This window comes from Salmo salar, chromosome 04 (assembly GCF_965601325.2).
Source record: "Salmo salar chromosome 04, fSalSal1, whole genome shotgun sequence".
NCBI classification, from domain to species: domain Eukaryota; kingdom Metazoa; phylum Chordata; class Actinopteri; order Salmoniformes; family Salmonidae; genus Salmo; species Salmo salar.
The window spans coordinates 34,867,284-34,890,583 of record NC_138294.1 but is presented as its reverse complement, the minus strand read 5'-3'; the positions used below and the strand labels follow the sequence as shown (position 1 = coordinate 34,890,583).

Sequence of the window (23,300 nt, the reverse complement as noted above, 5' to 3'; positions counted from 1 at the left end):
TTCAAGGATTACAGATGAAATATGAGAGTTCTCACACACTTTCGGCATAGGCAAGTTGCATAATTTCCATATATTTAGGCAAAATAGGGTAGACTATTCATCATTGTGGGTCGGATTAAGGTTTGCAGTTCTGAGAACAAGATGAGGGCCACCTTGGTTTAAAAGTTACCCTTCATTTGCATACAATTTTATCAATTGTCAGTGAGCCATGGTGTGCATTGTTGATCCAACATTGGAGGACGACAGTGCTCTAGTCCAACCAGCAGAGAGATAAAATCCACCTTGGGATTTGCAAGCCAACTAAAAAAGTGCTCTTGTCTTGACCATGGTCCATGTCTTATGCCATCATTAAAAAAGATATATATTTAAACCCTTCCATGAAAATTTAGTCAAATTTCAGCCCTATTGCCATTCTTAAAAAAATCTTCGACCCTTCCATTTAAATTTAGACAATTTCAGCCTTTTTCCCCTCCTTTAAAAATATTTGGACCCATTTCAATTTGGAAAAACTTTTAGCTAGACTCTGAGAACTCAATTGTGGCAGGGCCTCTGACTTTCCCTCACATAGAAAATAAAATGTCTTCGGACCAGTAGGGAGCTGATTTTGTCCAGCTTGTGCCTTAAATGTTCTTCCCTTGTCTCTCAATAACTCAACTAATCTCCTCCCCAACCCCTGTCCCTTCACTCTTTCTTTAAGTAAGTTGTATGGCATTGCTTTCCAAAAGAGCGGTGAGAAAAGAGAGGTAAAAAAGAAAGTGAGAAACTCATAGTGGTTTTTGCTAGGGTTGCCCCATTGTGGTGGGCCTGAATGAGGGGACAATCTCTGGTTCCTTGGGCTTCATCCTTGAGTGATTCGGAAGAAAAATAATCACCCCCATGAAATCAAAGTGTTCTCTGTAGAAGGGAAGGACTAAAGCTGCTTGCTGGGCACCCCAGGCCCCTCTCCCCCAGGCCCTCTCCCCTCTTCTGCCCAGGTCAGGGAGCCCTGCTACCATTCTCCTCTCCTGCTTCCACCAACAAGTACACTTTTACACACACACACACACACACACACAGACACAGACACAGACACACACACACACACACACACACACACACACACACACACACACACACACACACACACACACACACACACACACACACACACACACACACACACACACACACACACACACACACACACACACACACACACTAATTAGCCAGAGTGTCCCATGGGTGCGAGTTAAAGCAAAGAGAGTGAGGGGTCTGCAGGTGTCCTTGTGTGGACTAGAGGATGGATAAATGGACAACGATCATCGCCTCGCCAGCTACTGACCAAAAGCGGAAGAAAGACAAAGTGCCCACGCAGATGGAAAAGTGATAATAAGATAAAAGAGGAGGGCTTTAGAAAGAATACTTTGGTCCCAACAGCCCCAATATTGGTTTAAATCCGTGCTCTAAAAACAGAGTTTAGTGGAGAAAAAAAGACTCCCTTTTCAGCCAGATGAGTAAGATTTAGCAACAGCACTCACCATGAATAATAATAAATTGAACACAGAAACAAAGGATCCCCCCCAAAAACATTTATTGTTATGTAAACTGATTCTCAATGAGTGAGCTTTCAATGTCTCACTGGTTAGAGAATGTTTATCTTTTGTATTAATATCACACACTGAAATTTCACAATCCACTCTTTCAGAGTTCCCTCTTTACAGGAATGTTGAAACTGAACAAAATGCTACTTTGAACGGATTTTAGCATAAAGGAATGTACAAGTGTAAAGCACATGGAGAGTTTGTTACATATGAGCACCAAAAGCATTGGGACAGTGACATATTATTTGTTGTTTTGGCTCTGTACTCCAGCACTTCAGATTTGAAATGATACAAAGACACAGTCAGCTTTAATTTGAGAGTATTTTCTTCATCCATATCAGGTTAACCGTTTAGAAATTATAGCACATTTTGTACATAGTCCCCTCATTTTAGGGGAGCAAAACTATTGGGACAAATTCATTTCCATGTGTATTAAAGTAGTCAAATGTTTCATATTTGGTCCCACAAACAATTGCTGTATTTTTTGGTTGTGTTTCAGATTAATACTAATCAATAGTAAATAATGTATTATGTCATTTTGGAGTCACTTTTATTGTGAACAAGAATTGAATATGTTTCTAAACACTTCTACACCATGATTACGGATAGTCCTGAACGAATCGTGAATAATGATGAGTGAGAAAGCTACAGATGCAGAAATATCATACCCCCAAGACATGCTAACCTCTCACCATTACAATAACAGGGAAGGTTGGCATTGTTGGGGGGGGGGGGGGGTATTTGATATCTTTCTCACTCATATGTACAGTACCAGTCAAAAGATTGGACACACCTACTCAGTCAAGGGTCTTTCTTTATTTTTTACTATTTTCTACATTGTCAAATAATAGTAAAGACATCAAAACTATGAAATAACAGATACGGAATTATATAATAACCAAAAAAGTGTTTAACAAATCCATATATATTTTAGATTTTAGATTCTTCAAAGTAGCCACCCTTTGCCTTGATGACAGCTTTGCACACTCTTGGCATTCTCTCAACCAGCTCCACCTGGAATGCTTTCCCAACAGTCTTGAAGGAGTTCCCACAGACGCTGAGCACTTGTTGGCTGCTTTTCCTTCACTCTGCGGTCCGACTCATCCCAAACCATCTCAAATGGGTTGAGGTCAGGTGATTGTGGTGGCCAGATCATCTGATGCAGCACTCCATCACTCTCCTTCTTGGTCAAATAGCCCTTACACAGCCTGGAGGTGTGTTGGGTCATTGTCTTGTTGAAAAACAAAGGATAGTCCCACTAAGCGCAAACCAGATGGGATTGTGTATCGCTGCAGAACGCTGTGGTGGCCATGCTGGTTAAATTTGCCTTGAATTCTAAATAAATCAATGACAGTGTCACCAGCAGAGCACCCCACACCATCACACCTCCTCCTCCATGCTTCATGGTGGGAACTACACCAGCGGAGATCATCTGTTCAGGGCTATCTTCTGTATTTGGTTGGGATATGATATTTCAGTGTCTAACTTTCTCACTCATATATGTAGCTTCTAGCTCTCACATCAGAATTAGAAGTTCATTCATGTTTCTCAAACGTCAAATTTCAAAGTTGTTCCAAACGTCAAATTTTGAAGTGTATAAGAATAAGTTTAGGCATTAACTCTGAAATGTTAAGGTTAGTGTTAAGTTCAGGCATTAACTCCAAATTCTTAAGGTTAGGCATGAACTCTGAATGGTTAAGGTAAGGGTTAAGGTTTGCAATAGGCTTAAAAGAAAAATATGAAAAACAACTTTCTATTACTGGATTCGAACTTGCAACCTTTGGAAACAGAGGCAGACACAACGCCTTAACAAAATCGAAACCTACTTGAAGATAACACTGTTGCCCCTTGTGGCCGGTTTCCACGTCAACTCCCAACGTCCTCAGACATGGATGGATGTCAAATACTGACTTGTATCACGGGTGATCAGGCTGAAATATATACACTCCCCTCCTCATTTATTTGAACAGTGAAGCAATTTTTTTGTACATTTCGCTCTATCCTCAAGCATTTTGAATTTGGGTTCAAATGTTTCATATGAGGGTATTTTCATACATATCTGTTTAACCGCTGAAAATGAAAACACTATGTATCTAGTGCCCTCATTTGAATAATTATTTGTATTTGGAAAAATTCACTAATAGTGTATTAAAGCAGTCAAAAGTTAAGTATTTGGTCCCATATTCCTAGCATGCAATGACTACATCAAACATTTGACTCTACAAACTTGTTGGATGCATTTGAAGTTTGTTTTAATTGTGTTTTGGATTATGTTTTGCCCAATAGGAACTGAATGGTGAATAATGTATTGTGTCATTTCGGCGTCACTTTTATTGTAAATGAGAATAGAAGATGTTTCTGAACACTTATGGATAATCATGAACAAATTATGAATATGGGTCAAATACTAAGCTTTTGACTACTTTAATAGACTTTAAGTGAATTTGTCCAAATACTTCTGACTGGAGGGAGTAGATACATAAAGTGCTTTCATTTCTAAACAGTGAAAAAGATACAATGGTTATCGTAAGTCTTTTTCACATTTTGCTGCGTCACAAAGTGGGATTGATATAGATTGAATTGTGATTTTTTCTGTCATTGATCTACACAAAATACTCCATAATGTTAAATGGGAAAAGAAATGTATGCAAATGTTAACTAATTCCCCCCAAAATTCTACAAAAATATAGTCGGTGCATAAATATTCACTAACCTTATGAGTTCACGCCTAATGAGTTCAGGAGTAAAATTTGGCTTAACAAATCACATAATAAATTGCATGAACTCACTCTGTGTGAAATAATAGAGGTTGAAATAATTTTTTAAGGACTACCGCTTCCTCTGTCACCCATACATACAACATCTATCTGTAAGGTCCCTCAGTCAAATATTGAACTTGAAGCACAGATTCAACTACAAAGACCAGGGAAAAGCCTCATAAAGAAGGGCAATGATTGGTAGATGGGTAAAAATAACAAATCAGACATTTAATATCTCTTTAAGAATGGTTATGCTGTGGATGGTGTATTAAACCACACAGACACATGAGATATATTTGTCCTTATGATCTGAGCTGCAGGACAGGAAGGAAACTCAGGGATGTCACCATGAGGGCAATATTGATTTTAAAACACCTACAGAGTTCAATGGCTGTGACAGGAGAAAACTGTGGACAGATCAACAACATTGTAGTGACTCCACAATAATGACCTCAATGACAGAGTGAAAAAAATACTACAAATATACAGAATAAACATATTCCAAAACATGCATCCTGCATGTTCAATACTGCAAATACTGCAAAATAATATGGCAAAGAAATACATGTTTTGGCCTAAATGCAAAGCCTTATGTTTGGGAAAATCCAACACAACACATCACTGAGGAACTGCCTCCTTATTTTCAAGCATGATGGTGGCTGCATCATGATACGGTTATGCTTGATAACTGCAAAGACTGGGGAGTTTTTCAGGATAAAAATAAATCGGATAGAGCTAAGCACAGGCAAAATTCTAGAGGAAACCTTTTTCAGTCTGCTTTACACCAGACACTGGGAGAGGAAAAAAGTCATATTCCTTGCCGATGACAAGCATACCCATAACATGATGCAGCCATCACCATGCTTGAAAATATGAAGAGTGGTACTTAGTGACGTGTTGTGATGGACTTCCCCCAAACATAACGCTTTCTATTCAGGACAAAAAATGTATTTCTTTGCCACGTTTTGCAGTTTTACTTTAGTGCCTTATTGCAAACAGGATGCATGTTTTGGAATATTTTTTTTCTGTACAGGCTTCCTTCTTTTCACTCTGTCATTTAGGTTAGCATTTTGGAGTAACTACAATGTTGTTGATCCATCCTCAATTTTCTCCTATCAGAGCCTTTTAACTATGTAACTGTTTTAAAGTGACTATTGGCCTCATGGTGAAATCCCTGTGCAGTTTCCTTCTTCTCCGTAAACTGAGTTAGGAAGGACGTCTGTTGATACACTATCCAAATCCTAATTCATAACTTCACCATGCTCAAAGGGATATTTAGCATCTGCTTTTTTATTTTTACACTACCAATCGGTGCCCTTTGCGAGGTGTTGAAAAATCTCCCTGGTCTTTGCGGTTGAATCTGTGCTTGAAATGTACAACTCGATTGAGGGACATTTACAGATAATTGTATGTGTGGGGTACAACGATGGGGTAGTTATTAAAAAATCATGTTAACCACTATTATTGAACACAGAATGAGTCCATGCAACTTATTTTGCGATTTGTTAAGCACATTTTTACTCCTAAACTTATTTAGGCTTGCCATAACAAAGGGGTTGAATACTTATTGATTGCCTCATGACATTTCAGCTTTAAATGTTTTATAAATTTTAAAAAAAATCTACAAACAAAATCCCACTTTGACATTATGGGGTATTGTGTGTAGACTAGTGAAACAAAGGGGCGTGAATACTTTCAGAAGGCACTGTATATATTTCCACACTATGACGTTGGAATAATATTGTGAAATCATGAAAATTATGATAATGCCCTTTTAGTGTGAGAGGTGTTTGAAAAGATTGCTTGAAATTTCAGCCTGTTTTTGTGTGATGAATTTCTGGAGTGCCTGGTGACATCACCAGGCGGTAAATTAGTTAATGGACTAATAAGAACGAGAGTTCCAAACCTCTCTGTCAATAACAGCTAGTTTTCAGTTTTCCCCTTCCACTCAGACCACTGCCAGAAAGTCCTAGCAACAACATTGTTTCTTAACATTCTCTGAATGTTCTGAGAACTTGACTTTAAATAGAACCATGAAGAAACCTGCAGAAAATGTTACGCTGAAGTACTGGAATTCCCACAGAAGAACATTGTTTTTTAAAGTTCTCTGAACATCCTGAGAACATTACTTTAAATAGAACAATGAGTAAACCTATAGAAAACATAATGCTGTAGTACTGAAATTCTCACAGAAGAACATTGTTTCATAATTCATAACATAATTCTCAGAATGTTATGTGCTAGCTGGGTATCCTGCACCATTCCCAGAATTTTGTGGGAAGGTTGTATGCAAAATAACTACAGGACAACCACACTTTCACCAAGCTCTAAGAAACGTGGTTCTCAAAACGTTATGTGCTAGCTGGGTTGTATTATTGTGTAGTGGCACTTAAATAAATACAGTCATGTACAGCAATTCGCTACACCCGCAATAACATTTGCTAAACATGTGTATGTGACCAATACATTTGATTTGATGTCTAAATGTTGTTTGCATGTCATTTTGACAACCTAATGCAAAGCAAATTGCCCCTGCCCAGCAGGCAAATCTGGTTGCAATGACAAGCTGGCATATTTTGTAACATCACGGTCAGGTTGTAAGGCGATTGTAAAAGGACGTTATTTAGACATCTTTTTAGTGACCAGGAAAATACGTCTTAAATTGGTTATAATATCTGACGTCACATCAACCAGAAAAACAAATTTCAACCCGGAAATGACGTCATTATGACGTCCCATGCCAAACTTTGCTTGCTGGGTGAGGGATGATGATGACTCTACTTTACTCTAGTCCCAGAGGTTCTTTTCTTGCGTATGTCCTGGATCAGCCGGCGATAGGCCACCCGGCCTGCCAGGTCTCGGTCCAGCCCGGCCAAGACATGGTACAACTCCTCCGGGTTCAAGGGTACGTCACACAGCCGCAGAGCCGCTCGGAACTCGCCTGGAGAGAGGTAGCCGCTGGCGGAGCTGTCCAGCCTGCGGAAGGCCCGACGCAAAATCTTGCCCTGCCGCTGAAGCTGGGTGGAGGGTGTCATGGGGAGATGGGGAGGTTTTCAACTCAAAACAACATCAATAAAACTGTAGTGTAATTCTTATTAACCGTTCTGCTTATGTGACTCAATAAAAACAATTGTTCAGAAAAAAAACCAATACTAATATGGTTCTCATTCAAGAAGTCTTGCATAACTAACTTTTTCCAAAGGAGTGTTATAATTTTCTTTTAGCAGCAATTATTCAATAAAGCTCATTATGAAACTGAATCAGTGTAAGGTTTTCATCATGCAGAATGGGGTTTAACTAGATCTTGTAGTCTATGAGGATATGGAAGTGGATTGAAATATCCTAAATCTATGGTGGAACACACTGGTTAAAAGATAGTCAGTGTACCTTCTTCCTTAGTCTTGAGCTCAGTGGTACTTGGTCACACAAGGAAGAGCCTTTCTCTGCAGACAAATCCTCTGTTTCGTTATGGAACTGTAGTATGCCGGCCATGTTGGATCCATGTCTCCACGGCTGTTTCCGTCTCCCAAAGGGCCTCAGGAACTCAACGAAGGAAACCCTGAGGATGGAGTGTTGCTGCTTATTCATGTTATAAGGATCAAAACCATTGGCCATAGCCACTTGAGGAATGTAGCTGAGGCACAATCAGATGGAACATCAGTCTGATGGTTCCAGATCCACTCTCTAATTCTAGAAGCAATTTCAGGTTTGTGCAAAAATGTTAGGTTTGTGTAAAAAACTTAAACAGGGATAGGCCATCTTGTATGTCAACTAGTCAGAATTCCTGGCATTTCACCCACCTTCCATCCCTGTTGATGTCAAACTTTCGAGCCAGCATCTCCCACTCGTAGTCATCGAGGTGCACACACAGACCTTTCAGCACTTCCTGGAACTCCTTCTGGCTCACAAACCCCGTCCTATAAGGATCCAACTCCTCGAACTCCCCCCGCAACTCATCCAATGACAGCTCCACCTAGGCCAGTGTAGAGGGAGGGAAATAATGGTGACAATGACAAAAAGTTGCCCTGGGCCAAAGATGGGGTTAGGTATATTAACCTGTAAAAACCCTGGGCAGACTGCAGATGTGAACAGTGGCTAGCACAGTCCACACATACGCTTAGGGACACCAAGGGCAGTAGCAAAGCTAAAGATGGAGGAATATTACATCTCCACATTTTTCAGTGGCTAGTAGTTGCTGTGAAAGGATCTAAAGCACAATTGACACATCTCAGGACGAACTAAAGGCTTAGAGATTGGGCGTAAGTGACGTGTTCCACTTAGAGACGACACCGCTGCTCTGCATAAACTTTATCACTTTCTGGGCCATGAAAGGACCTTACACTAGAACCGCCATAGGTCAACTCCCTCTGCAGTGTGATTTTGTAATTAAAACAAATCTGCCTTTTTTAAAGCAAAGTCCTCCTCCTTCCCTGACTTTTCCCAATTGCCCAGTTGTCAGAATTTTAAAATCACAAACAGCAAAGTATTGAGAGCCTGTGTACCTGTTTTTCCCCCTAATTTAAGGGGCCAAGACAAATGCGCTGCTGGGCGTTGGTACCCAGGTGGGCTGTACGTTGGTCCTGCTGCTCTGATTGGATAAAGCAAAACTGTCACCATTCACTCGCTTCATATTTCACCCAAGCTGTCTAAGTTCACTCACTTCATAATTTACCCGATCACTTCTCATAGCATGTTTTGGTCTGATCATTTAGATTGCTGCTGCATCCTGCTAGCCTGCTACTATAAAAAATCAATAGGTGAGGATGTTTGCTAGCAAGCTAAAATAAAGCATAAAATCTTACAAGCGAAGTGAGATTAGGGAAGGTTCTGTGATAGCTTAATCAATTATGTTTGTTTTGTTCCTTTATGTTTTCCAGACACCTTGATCACTGAAGCTGAGACCATGGTGGATGGGGAAACATCACTGGATTTGGTAGCTGGCACCGATCGATCCAAGGATTCTCCCCCAATCAAATGTCCTCGGCTCCTAACCCGTTATCAAACTCACAGGAACCAGTGCTACTCAGCCCGGGATGCAAGCATCTCTACTCAGATAAGCAAATACTTTGATGTCAACCAAGACATTGACACAGATGCTGAACTCATCTTCTGGGCTAAAAGCAAAGACAGATTCCCAAATCTATACACATGGGCAATTAAGGTCTTATCAATCCCTGCCTCCTCAGCACCGGTCGAGAGGGTTTTTAGTAGAGGGTGGCTCATCATGAGACCCCACTGCGCTTATTTAGGTCATAGAAGGGTCACTGCACTTGTATTTCTGAAATGCAATCATACTCCGTTGTAGTTGATCTCTGATAAGAGCTATACCCATCCATTCACTTTCCTCAAGCAATTCAAATTGGTATGAAATGGCTAAATTGAAGCTGGTAATGTGATTTGAAATGCCTGGAATATACAGTTGAAGTCAGACGTTTACCTACAGTACACCTTAGCCAAATACATTTAAACTCAGTTTTTCACAATTGCTGACATTTAAAATGTCCTGTCTTAGGTCAGTTAGGATCACCACTTTCTTTTAATAATGTGAAATGTCAGAATAATAGTAGAGAGAATTATTTATTTCAGCTTTTATTTCTTTCATCACATTCCCAGTGGGTCAGAAGTTTACATACACTCAATTAGTATTTGGTAGCATTGCCTTTAAATTGTTTAATTTGGGTCAAACGTTTTGAGTCACCTTCCACAAGCTTCCCACAATAAGTTGAGTGAATTTTGGCCCATTCCTCCTGACAGAGCTGGTGTAACTGAGTCAGGTTTGTAGGCCTCCTTGCTCGCACACGCTTTTTAAGTTTGGCCCACAAATTTTCTACAGGATTGAGATCAGGGCTTTGTGATGGCCACTCCAATACCTTGACTTTGTTGTCCTTAAGCCATTTTGCCACAACTTTGGAAGTATGCTTGGGGTCATTGTCCATTTGGAAGACCCATTTGCGACCAAGCTTTAACTTCCTGACTGATGTCTTGAGATGTTGCTTCAATATATCCACATAATTTTCATTTCTCATGATGCCATCTATTTTCTGAAGTGCACCAGTCTCTCCTGCAGCAAAGCACCCCCACAACATGATGCTGCCACCCCAGTGCTTCACGGTTGGGATGGGTTCTGCGGCTTGCAAGCCTCCCTCTTTTTCCTCCAAACATAACGATGGTCATTATGGCCAAACAGTTCAATTTTTGTTTCATCAGACCAGAGGTCATTTCTCCAAAAAGTACGATCTTTGTCCCCATGTGCACTTGCAAACCGTAGACTGGCTTTTTTTATGGTGGTTTTGGAGCAGTGGCTTCTTCCTTGCTGAGCAGTCTTTCAGGTTATGTTGATATAGGACTCGTTTTACTGTGGATATAGATACTTTTGTACTTGTTTCCTCCAGCATCTTCACAAGGTCCTTTGCTGTTGTTCTGGGATTGATTTGCACTTCACACCTAAGTATGTTAATCTCTAGGAGACAGAACGCGTCTCCTTCCTGAGCGGTATGACGGTTGCGTGGTCCCATGGTGTTTATACTTGCATACTATTGTTTGTACAGATGAACGTGGTACCTTCAGGCGTTTGGAAATTGCTCCCAAGGATCAACCAGACTTGTGGAGGTCTACAATATTTTTCCTGAGGTCTTGGCTGATTTCTTTTGATTTTACCATGAGTTTGAAGGTCGGCCTTGAAATACATCCACAGGTACACCTCCAATTGACTGAAATTATGTCAATTAGCCTATCAGAAGCTTCTAAAGCCATGACATCATTTTCTGGAATTTTCCAAGCTGTTTAAAGGCACAGTCAACTTAGTGTATGTAAACTTCTGACCCACTGGAATTGTGATACAGTGAATTATAAGTGAAATAATCTGTCATGCACAAAGTAGATGTCCTAACCAACTTGCCAAAACTATAGTTTGTTAACAAGAAATATGTGGAGTGGTTGAAAAAACGACGCTTGGCATTGCGAATTGTGATCTTAGGCATGTGTGCAGCTGCTCAGCCATTGAAACCCATTTCACGAAGCTCTTGACGAGTAGTTATTGTGCCGACATTGCTTTCAGAGGCAGTTTGGAATTCGGTAGTGAGTGTTGCAACCGAGGACAGACGATTTTTACGCGCAGCGTGCTTCAGCACTTGGCGGTCCCGTTCTGTGAGCTTGTGTGGCCTACAACTTTGCGGCTGAACCGTTGCTCCTAGACGTTTACACTTCACAATAACAGCACTTACAGTTGACTGGGGCAGCTCTAGCAGGGCAGAAATGTACCAACCTGCCTCGTTGCAAAGGTGGCATTCAGTAAGGCCATTCTACTGCCAATGTTTCTCTATGGAGATTGCATGGCTGTGTGCTCAACATTATACACCTGTCAGCAACGGATGTGGCTGAAATAGCCGAAACCACTCATTTAAAGCTGTGTCCACATACTATTATATATTGTATGTCATAGTAGTTCCTTATAAATACATTTGCTTTCATTTAATCAGGATAGTTTGCTGATGTGACAATTCAAATAAACATTTGTTTTTGATATGTTCACCATAAACTGCAAAGCTGTCATCTATTTATACCAGTACTACACTGTACTGTATATACCATATGCAATTGTTTTCATATATCTTATAGCCTACCTTGTAGGAACCGTTTTGGCTTGCCTTGCTTTGTCATTTAATGTGTTGTGTATATGTTGTATGTCTAGGGATGTTTGAACTTGTTTTGTAAATTTGAGGGCACTATATGTTGGGTCAGGGGTCACTGGTCATGTATTATGCAGCCAATTCTGATATTTTTCCACTAATTGGTCTTTTGACCAATCACATCAGATCATTGTTTCTTTTCTTCCTGGGTGTGTCAACTCTTCCACCCCAAACGGCATGAGCACAGCCTTTTGGGATGCGGTCTCCCAGGGCTCTCATAGGGCCATCGCTTATACCAGGCTGCAGCAAGTCAGTCTGGATAGATTCTGAACGCGGGCTATCTCAGAACACAGCATCTAGCGCCATGACCTAAGATGTCAGGCAATATATATTGTACACTACCGTTCAAAAGTTTGGGGTTACTTAGAAATGTCCTTGTTTTTGAAAGAAAAGCAAAAAAAATTGTCCATTCAAATAAGATCAAATTGATCAGAAATACAGTGTAGACATTGCTAATGTTGTAAATGACTACTGTAGCTGGAAACAGCTGATTTTTATGGAATATCTACATAGGCGTACAGAGGCTCATTATCAGCAACCATCACTCCTGTGTTCCAATGGCACGTTGTGTTAGCTAATCCAAGTTTATCATTTTAAAAGGCTAATTGATCATTAGAAAACCCTTTTGCAATTATGTTAGCACAGCTGAAAACTGTTGTCCTGATTAAAGAAGCAATACAACTGTCCTTCTTTAGACTAGTTGAGTACCTTGAGCATCAGCATCTGTGGGTTCGATTACAGGCTCAACATGCCCAGAAACAAAGAACTCTCTTCTGACACTCGTCAGTCTATTCTTGTTCTGAGAAATGAAGGCTATTCCATACAAGAAATTGCCAAGAAACTGAAGATCTCATACAACGCTGTGTACCACTCCCTTCACAAAACAGCGAATACTGGCTCTAACCAGAATAGAAAGAGAAGTGGGAGGCCGCAGTGCACAACTGAGCAAGAGGACAAGTAGAGTGTCTTTATTTCTTTCTTTCTTTCGTTCGTTCTTTCTTTCAAAAACAAGGAAATGTCTAAGTAACACCAAACTTTTGAACAGTAATGTATATATACATACAGTACCAGTCAAATGTTTGGACACACCTACTCATTCAACGATTTTTCTTTATTTTTCCTATTTTCTACATTGTAGGATAATAGTGAAGACATCAAAACTATGAAATAACACATATGAAATCATGCATTAATAAAAAAAACTGTTAAACAAATCAAAATATATTTTATATTTGAGATTCTTCAAAGTAGCCACACTTTATGACAGCTTTGCACACTCTTGGAATTCTCTCAACCAGCTTCATGAGGTAGTCACTTGGAATGCATTTAAATGAACAAGTATGCCTTGTTAAAAATTAATTTGTTGAATTTCATTCCTTCTTAATGGGTTTGAGCCAATCAATTGTGTTGTGACAAGGTAGGGGAGGTATACAGAAGATAGCCCCATTTGGTAAAAAATCAAGTCCATATTATGGCAAGAACAGCTCAAATAAGCAAAGAGAAATGACAGTCCATCATTACTTTAAGACATGAAGATCAGTCAATGCGGAAAATGTAAAGAACTTTGAAAGTTTCTTCAAGTGCATTTGCAAAAACCATCAAGCACTATGATGAAACTGGCTCACATGAGGACCGCCACAGGAAAGGAAGATCCAGAGTTACCTCTGCTGCAGAGGATACGCTTGTTAGAGTTACTAGCCTCAAAAATTGCAGGTAAAATAAATGTTTCACAGAGTTCAAGTAACAGACACATCTCAACATCAACTTTTCAGAGGAGACTGCGTGAATCAGGCCTTCATGGTCAAATTGCTGGAAAAAAACACTATAAAAAGGACACCAATAAGAAGAAGAGACTTGCTTGAAACACCAGCAATGGACATTAGACCGGTGGAAATCTTTAATTTGGTCTGATGAGTCCAAATAGGACATTTTTGGTTCATGGAGGAGGAGGTGTGATGGTGTGGGGGTGCCCTGCTGGTGACACTGTCTGTGATTTATTTAGAATTCAATGCACACTTAACCAGCATGGCTACCACAGCATTCTGCAGCGATACACCATCCCGTCTGGTTTGCGCTTAGTGGGACTGTGATTTGTTTTTCAACAGGACAATGACCCAACACACTTCCAGGCTGTGTAAGGGCTATTTGACCAAGAAGGAGAGTGATGGAGTGCCGCATCAGATGACCTGGCCTCCAAAATCACCTACCTCAACCCAATTGAGATGGTTTGGGATGAGTTGGAATGCAGAGTAAAGGAAAAGCAACCAAAAAGTGCTCAGCATATGTGGGAACCCCTTCAAGACTGTTGGGAAAGCATTCCAGGTGAAGCGAGTTGAGAGAATGCCAAGACTATTAAGCTATCATCAAGGCAAAGTGTGGCTGATTTGAAGAATCTCAAATATAAAATAGATATGGATTTGTTTAACACTTCTTTGGTTACTATATGATTCCATATGTGTTATTTCATAGTTTTGATGTCTTCACTATTATTCTACAATGTAGAAAATAGTAAAAATAAAGAAAAATCCTTGAATGAGTAGGTGTTTCCAAACTTTTGACTGGTACTGTATATACTGTATATAATCCTGGGCAGTAGGACAGCTACGTAACTGGTACTGTATGTCTTGGCCCTGCTCCATGGAGGAGGGTTGTCAAGAGCGAAGATAGCTCCTCACCTGCTCGTTCCCATAAGATGGGGAGGCAGAGCAGGCAGTAGCTAATCACAGTAAAAAATGGGACGAGGAAAAGTCAAAAGATTTGTGGACTCGAGAGTACCAGATAGCTCTCCGCCTTTTCCCTAAGATCCAGAAAGTAAAGAAAGGAATTACTAAACTGACTGATCTCTAGCTCAATGGAGAGTGTTCTCCATAACAGAGCCAAGTCGTCTTTGCAGTGGTGGAAAAAGTACCCAAATGTCATACTTGAGTAAAAGTAAAGATACCAAAATAGAAAATGACAAGTAAAAATTAAAAGGGGCATGAGGGAAGCCCTACAATATTATGTTTTTCTAAGTAGTGATAAAGATTTTGGAAGCATCTATATACAGTAGGTCTTATAAATGGTTTATGGTGTAAAGAGCCGATGGTCTAGTGGTAAATCTCCTGGCTCAAGACACATATGTCGGCTATACCACTCTCCACCAGAGATTGAGGTTCAAACCCAGCTCCAACCCTTCAATCTGTTTGTCCAATCTGTATCCCCCTCTGTCATTTCAAATCTGGAAAATATGTAAGTGGAATTCCACTATCCTTTAAAAAAGGGGTTATAAAGGCTTCGTTAATCCTTAAAAGTTGTGCTTTGTTTAAAGTGGGATGATTTTTATTATCATGATCACAGGGAAGGTAGAAGGGAAGGGGCAGTTGGGAGGTTCTCTGAGAGTTGCACCAAAGCTGAGTGGCCTCCCCCTCCAAGCTCACATGAGTGGGGATATGGTGGTAGGGAGACAGCAGTGGAGGTCCTCTGGTTCTCCCACGTGAAGGACAATGCTCTCTCTGCTGGGTGAATGTGAGCAGCAAGTCCCCCTAGGGAACTTCCATGGCCCCCTGTTCTCATACGCACCCAACAACCAACAGTCCCCCTAACACACACACACACACACACACACACACACACACACACACACACACACACACACACACACACACACACACACACACACACACGCACACACGCACACACGCACACACACACACACACACTATGCTGTAACCTTAAACAAGCTTGCAATTGAGGTCCCATTAGACAGACGCGGGTAGCACAGTGTTGTGTGTGTGTGTGTGTGTGTTGAAGGCGATAGGGGCTTACCCTTGTTCGCTTTGTAAGTCCCCTCTACCCCCGCTCTTATCTTCCCACCCCTGCCCCCTTACCCCTACCTTGGCACGCACTCCATCTGCAAGTATGTCAGACACACAGTGGAGCTTTCTGGAGCACTGCCGGAGATTCTCATCCCCTTTCTTCGGGGGGCTGCGCTTGGCGTTGGGAAAGCACGAGGACTTGGGAGAGTAGCCAAAGTGGCGCGCAAGCTGCAAGAAATCCAGCGTCCTGTCCTGGTTGGTAATCAAAGTGACCCAAAGATGTCGGATCTCCCCCCGGCTCACTTCGGGGTGGATGTCAAATCTGCAGGATGAAAAGATGAAAAGAGAGGGAGAGAAAGAACAAGAGAGTGAGAAAAGGGGGAGAAAGGGATGGAGAAAGAAGAGGGGGACAATTCCCACTACATATAGATGAATAACTACTATCTCACAGGGTTTAAGGGCCCCCTTTTTGCTTGCCCAATCCCCCCTCCCCACCCACCCATCCCCCCACTCCCCACTTCACCAATAACAATGCCAAAACTTGGCAGCCAACCCAGCACATAAGCAACAGTTTCCCATCAGAGAGCAAGCAGCTATCTTAGGCCTTGTTGGCATCGACCGAAGGCCAAAGAATGGGAAGCACTGTAAGAGAGCAGACATGAATGGGTCTGTAAGAAATGTAAAAAAAACAACAAAAAAAAACAACTACACTGTTATACTGCCTGACTCTCAGCTCCCTGAGAATATGTTATTGATGAGTAAAGAAGTCCTTTGAAGAGAAACAGATTTGACCCTGATAATTTAACTATTTTCGTTATTCGATTTTTATGTAACCCATGTAGATGGATATATGTGAGATATAAAATGTTTTCAAATGACAAAGCCTAAAATATATATTTAACTTTTTTTTAAAAACTGGATTGAGTGGAAAATATTACAGATAGCGGGAGTATCTCGGAAGGGAAGGTTTTAACTGGCTAGATGTGGTATATTAGCTGTGGACCTGCTGGATTCTGACTACTAAGTTGTTGTACTAAGACTCTGGAAGGGTAGGGTGAGTGTCCCCCCTGCCAAGGGATGAAGGGTTTACCTTTTCGCAGTTGGCACGACCCTCAATGTGCTCACCCGCACTGAGAACCCCAATGCCCAAGATTATGCAAATCCATGGAGATGTTCTATTCAACACTACCTCTATTTAGGGCAGCCACTGGGATATTCCAGCCAAAAAATGAATAGACAGATAAAGGAGGGAAACGATATAAAGGAGAAAACAAGTGGGAAAGGGTCAAAAGAAGACTCAGATAAATGAACAATACATTTTTTTTCAAAATGTTCCCCAAACTTTGAAAAGGTGTCCCCAGTCTCTCAGTCTTTGTCACTCTTCTTTGGTAGTGGGATTCTGATAGACATGGAGCCCAATGCAGTACAGAGCATGCATGACATGGGAACACCAAAACAAGCGTGCAATACGCCATAGAAAATGGTCTGCCTGTGCTCTCAAGAAAAACAAAATCACAGTAAACGCTTTGTTATTCATGGGAAAAAAAGAGCAGGCTTGTTAACTCCCACAATTAAGGCATCATTTGCCAGGAGAAAATGCTGCTTCTGATGGCCATTGTTTTTGTGGACAAAAGCTCTCTAAAGCGACCCTCAGATCAGTGCATATGACTGTGTGAGTATCGCGAGGGTGGCTTTGGTTATCATATGGCGCCACAACAAGGGGCACTTGTGTCACGAGGAGAGACAGGGTTGTGTGACATCTGAGAAGTACTAAAGATGAATCAGTTGATTTGACACGGTGGTAAGACAAAGAGGCAGTATGCATTCCATAACTCTGTGACACCATTGAGAAATACTCACAGGAACTGGGGGCATATAATGCATTTTGAGAAATTTCCCAAGACATTCCCTGAAGAATAGTATTATTCTGTCGGGGAAAACGTTCAGATTAAAAGCTTTGTTGTTATAGACTATAATATCATTATATCTAAACACCAATCAATTATTCATATTTTGAGTTATTTTTCCATCAAAAGAGCTTAGGTAAAAAATAATTAATTAAAACAAATTTAGAACTCCTATGACTTCTCAGTTCTGTGTAAATAAAGATGAAAATCATGTCTGTCAAATGGCAAATGATTACTTTAGATAACAAAACACAATATTTTCAGTTGCAGCAAAGTTGAGGGTGTAAATTAGTTCTGCAAACTAAACACATTGTGCGGTTGACTCAGCTATTGTAGTTGCAAAGTCAAACTTCAATACCTACAGTAAGTTCAAACAACATAATTTTTTAAATTCAGCTTAAAGTGAACAAACTGCCTTGGTTAGTAAAGTATTCCATGTCAGCTCAACATGTTTTAGTCCAGCAAACTTAGACATTTAAACAGTTACATTTTTATTTATTTTACAGTGAAGCAAAACAATATAAGCGATTCAGAGAAACATTTCACATTTTAGGAATGATCTGTGTTTGTTGTGATTCATGGGTCTTTACCGTCATATTTAGGGCATCATCCCTTTACCAGTGAATTGAAATTGTGTGTGAACAGTGTTGGGAAAAGTACCCAATTGTCATACTTGAGTAAAAGTAAAGATAACTTAAAAGAAAATGACTCAAGTAAAAGTCACCCAGTAAAATACTACTTGAGTAAAAGCCTAAAAGTATTTGGTTTAAATGTACTTAAGTATCAAAAGTAAATGTAATCGCTAAAATATACTTAAGTATCTGTCACGACTTCGGCCGAATTTGGTCCCTCTCCTTGTTCGGGCGGCGTTCGGCGGTCGAACTTCTAGCCATCGCTGATCCTCTTTTCATTTTCCTTTGATTTTGTCTTGTTTTATTATTTTATCACACCTGGTTCCAATCCAATTCATTACATGTTGTGTATTTAACCCTCTGTTCCCCCTCATTTTCATTGTCCTTGTCGGTGATTGTTTGTTTGTAAACTATGTGCAAGATATGTTCTGGTGTGCGACGGGTTTTGTACCCAATTGTATTATTTTGGTTTTCGGAGTTTTTGAGCACTTATTAAACTGCTCCGTTTTATACCAAGTTCGATCTCCTGCGCCTGACTTCCCTTCCACCAGCACGCACCTTTACAGTATCAAAAGTAAAAGTATAAATAATTTCAAATTCCTTATATTAATTAAACCAGACGGCACGATTTTCTTAATTTAAAAAAAATTTACGGACAGCCTGGGGCACACTTCAACACAGACATAATTTACAAATGAAGCATTAGTGTTTAGTGAGTCTGCCAGATCAGAGGCAGTAGGGATGACCAGAGATTTTCTCTTCATAAGTGTGTGAATTAGACAATTTTCCTGTCCTGCTAAGCATTCAAAATGTAACTAGTACTTTTGGGTGTCAGGGACAATGTAAGGAGTAAAAAGTACATTATTTCTTTATTCTTTATTTTTTTTGAGTATAAGTAAAAGTTGTCAAAAATATAAATAGTAAAGTACAGATACCCCAAAAAACAACTTAAGTAGTACTTTAAAGTATTTTTACTTAAGTACTTTACACCACTGTGTGTGAATATATGTTCATGTATATTCACATACAGTATATACTGTACGTTGATACAATGATCATATTGTTTTTGTGATAATTAACATGATTTATGAGAAAGACAAGGGATGCGTCACAAATAGCATCCTATTTCTTACATAGTGTACTACTTTGGTCAAAGGTAGTGCAGTTTGTAGGGAATAGGGTGCCATTTGCGAAACAGACAGAATGTACCTCTTTAGAAGCTGGTAGAAGGTCTCTTGACTGAGACGTTTGGTGTTCTTCTCATCCAGCTTCTCAAAGACTCGCTCTGCTGCCTGGTAGTGGTTCTTCACCAGGGCCTTGATGATCTGGAACAGCTATTGAAAAGAGACAGATGTGCCACATCTGACATTTACACAATACACTCTTAAAATTCACAATGGAATTCTATGGATGTCAATAGTGTGAACTTATGAATCTAGCAAAACATATGACATCTAAAGTATCACATTCATTAACAACAACTCCTTTTATTATTATTATTACTACTACTATCAATAATAATACAACAACAACAAAACTCTTAGAAAAAAAAGGTTCCAAAAGGGTTCTTCGGCTGTCCCCATAGGAGAACCCTTTTGGGTTCCATGTAGAACCCTCTGTGGAAAGGGTCCGACATGGAACCCATCAGGGTTCTACCTGGAACCAAAAAGGGTTCTTTAAAGGCTTCTCCTACGGGGACAGCCAAAGAACCAATTTAGGTTCGAGATAGACCCTTTTTTCTTAGAGTGTAGTACAGCTACTACTACTACTACCTTTACTGCTGATAATAATAATAATAATAATAATAATAATAATAATAATAATACATAACATAAGCTCTTATTTTGACTCTGCAAGTAGGAAAGCTGCTCAAGCAGGCAGAAATACAGCCGGAATAGCACGTTATGCATCATATGAGGGAAAATCATTAATGGCGAATCGATCAGATACACATGAAAACATGAAATGACCCCGACAATCGCTCAGAGTACATCGCTCAGAGTTGCACAAATATGACACAACATTCAAAATGGGCGAATCTTTCCTTTAAAAGTCCAGTATGTAGCTTTTTGGGTGAACTGACCAAATTCATATAGAAATGTGTGTTACAGATCTGTCATTGAAGGCAAGTCTGAAGAACATTATTTCTATGGTTCTTGTTCCGGATTTGCGTCTTTTTACTTTCTGAGTGAAAATGCAAGCCGAGATCTTTCGCTCAGATTTTTCTTTAGCATGACCTTAAAAAAACGTAAGCTATGCAACATTAACCAATTAAAAACAGTTATGTTTGTGCAGTAGGCCATAGGCCCAATACATTATCACTGCATATTAGCTATGCTTGAATTGCACTGCCAATGTTGTTCTTCTCAGAATCACTTTTTTTTTTACTGGACTGATGGCCTGCATCTGATGGTCAGTCTGAGGGGAGGGAGTGAGTAGCGGTGAGGCTGCCTCTCCCGAGGGACCCGACTCACAGTCCCTCCACTCTCCCTCCCTCCTCTGAGAAAAGGGGACACGGTCTTCCAGCTGATGGCAAACTCAAGTCGCACTGCATTATTTCTGCCTCATGCACCAATTCATGTTGTTATTCCTATGACCAAAGAAAGTGAAATATTCCTTGATATTAAAAAAGACACAAGCCGCTAATAGTAACAATGCAAGCTTATCGGAACACTTTGCTATACTCCTTCATTGCAGCTGCAGTGCTGGTTGTAGCGTGAGTGGAAGTAGGGAGAATGCGCATTTTATGGATTATAAAAGTGTTGAACAAAGTGTTGCCAGTGCTAAATAACTACCTAAACATGAAATTACTCATAAAACAACAGCTGTATTCGTTGAGTCTCTCTCTAGTCAAAAGTTTAGAAATCTCACAGTATAAACTTTGCTCTGCGTTCAAGGCTTCTTTTTACAGTCTATGGCTCGAAGGAAACTGTGCAGACATTTTCATTTGAACTATCTGATTGGCCAGTGGTAGGCCTATAGGTGCACTTGATTTGCTCTCTGGGCCTGCCGGGTAGGCGGAGTCCAACCTTCAGACACATGAAATGGTTGAAAAAGCCTTCCCGGCAGGCTAGGACTGCTGAATCAAGGGCACCTTTCAGTCAACAGCGCAAAACAAAAAATAAAAAATTGGAATGCTAGGCTTTATCTTTGGGTTTTTTTACAGAAAGGATCGACAGGTTGGTGTCCACTGCTCTACACTATACAGGTAACTGCCAAAATAATGGAAACACTTTTGTAAATGGGGGATACAAAGTATATTGAAAACAGGTGTGGTTTATGAGTTAATTAAGCAATTAACATCTCATCATGGTTAGGGCCATCTATAAAAATGCTGGGCAGGCCATTATTTTGGCTACCATGGCTATGCCCCCATGGGATGACAATGCCCCTATCCACGAGTGGTCACTGAATGGTTTGATGAGCATGAAAATTATGTAAGCCCTATGCCATGGCCATCTCAGTCACCAGGGCCCAGAGTCACAAAACCTTCTTAAGAAGCAATTTCTTCTTAACAGCCATTTTTTTTCTTAATTATAGACTTAAGAAGAAAGTTAAGCAAAGTTGCTATTCCTCAAAATGGTTATTGGACATTTTCTTGCGCTATTTCTTATGTTTATCCTTAAGCATAAAGTTAAGAAGAAATTTGATTCTTGAAAATAAAGTTGTATAATGTTGTTAATTCCAAGATAGCTAAACCCTTGTCATAAACTCAGGGCAGTGAGAGAAAAAGCTCATGAAAGCAATTGAACATGTTTAATTCACTCACAAACCCCATCTGAAAGTTTATTTAAACCCAAGAACATGTTTTAGAACGATAATCTCAGTAAGAAATATGCTAACATGATTGCCATTGCTAGCTAGATAGCAAAAACAGTTGCCTAGCAACAAACATCTTAAGAAGATCTGTAAGAAGATATTTGAGAAGCTTGGAAGAAAATCATAAAATCTTAAGATATTGTTGAGGAATTGCACTAACAAACTACACTGCTCAAAAAAATAAAGGGAACACTAAAATAACACATCCTAGATCTGAATGAATGAAATAATCTTATTAAATACTTTTTTCTTTACATAGTTGAATGTGCTGACAACAAAATCACACAAAAATAATCAATGGAAATCCAATTTATCAACCCATGGAGGTCTGGATTTGGAGTCACACTCAAAATTAAAGTGGAAAACCACACTACAGGCTGATCCAACTTTGATGTAATGTCCTTAAAACAAGTCAAAATGAGGCTCAGTAGTGTGTGTGGCCTCCACGTGCCTGTATGACCTCCCTACAACGCCTGGGCATGCTCCTGATGAGGTGGCGGATGGTCTCCTGAGGGATCTCCTCCCAGACCTGGACTAAAGCATCTGCCAACTCCTGGACAGTCTGTGTGCAACATGGCGTTGGTGGATGGAGCGAGACATGATGTCCCATATGTGCTCAATTGGATTCAGGTCTGGGGAACGGGCGGGCCAGTCCATAGCGTCAATGCCTTACTCTTGCAGGAACTGCTGACACACTCCAGCCACATGAGGTCTAGCATTGTCTTGCATTAGGAGGAACCCAGGGCCAACCGCACCAGCATATGGTCTCACAAGGGGTCTGAGGATCTCATCTCGGTACCTAATGGCAGTCAGGCTACCTCTGGCGAGCACATGGAGGGCTGTGCGGCCCCCCAAAGAAATGTCACCCCACACCCCACTGACCCACCGCCAAACCGGTCATGCTGGAGGATGTTGCAGGCAGCAGAACGTTCTCCACGGCATCTCCAGACTCTGTCACGTCTGTAACTTGTACTCAGTGTGAACCTGCTTTCATCTGTGAAGAGCACAGGGCGCCAGTGGCGAAATGCCAAACGTCCTGCACGGTGTTGGGCTGTAATTACAACCCCCACCTGTGGACGTCGGGCCCTCATACCACCCTCATGGAGTCTGTTTCTGACCTT

General features: G+C 40.5%; 1 protein-coding gene across 1 annotated transcript; it reads right to left on the bottom strand.

Annotated features, from left to right (window-relative positions):
* Positions 1-5,954: 5,954 nt before the first annotated feature.
* si:ch211-197n1.2 (EF-hand calcium-binding domain-containing protein 6) lies at positions 5,955-20,452 on the bottom strand. Its single transcript, XM_082973796.1, has 6 exons — positions 20,444-20,452; positions 19,570-19,694; positions 15,900-16,143; positions 8,140-8,312; positions 7,727-7,898; positions 5,955-7,356 (listed from the first exon to the last, which is right to left on the bottom strand). The coding sequence occupies exons 1-6, from the start codon at positions 20,450-20,452 to the stop codon at positions 7,117-7,119; spliced, it is 963 nt and encodes a 320-aa protein (XP_082829922.1). The 3' UTR covers positions 5,955-7,116.
* Positions 20,453-23,300: the final 2,848 nt, after the last annotated feature.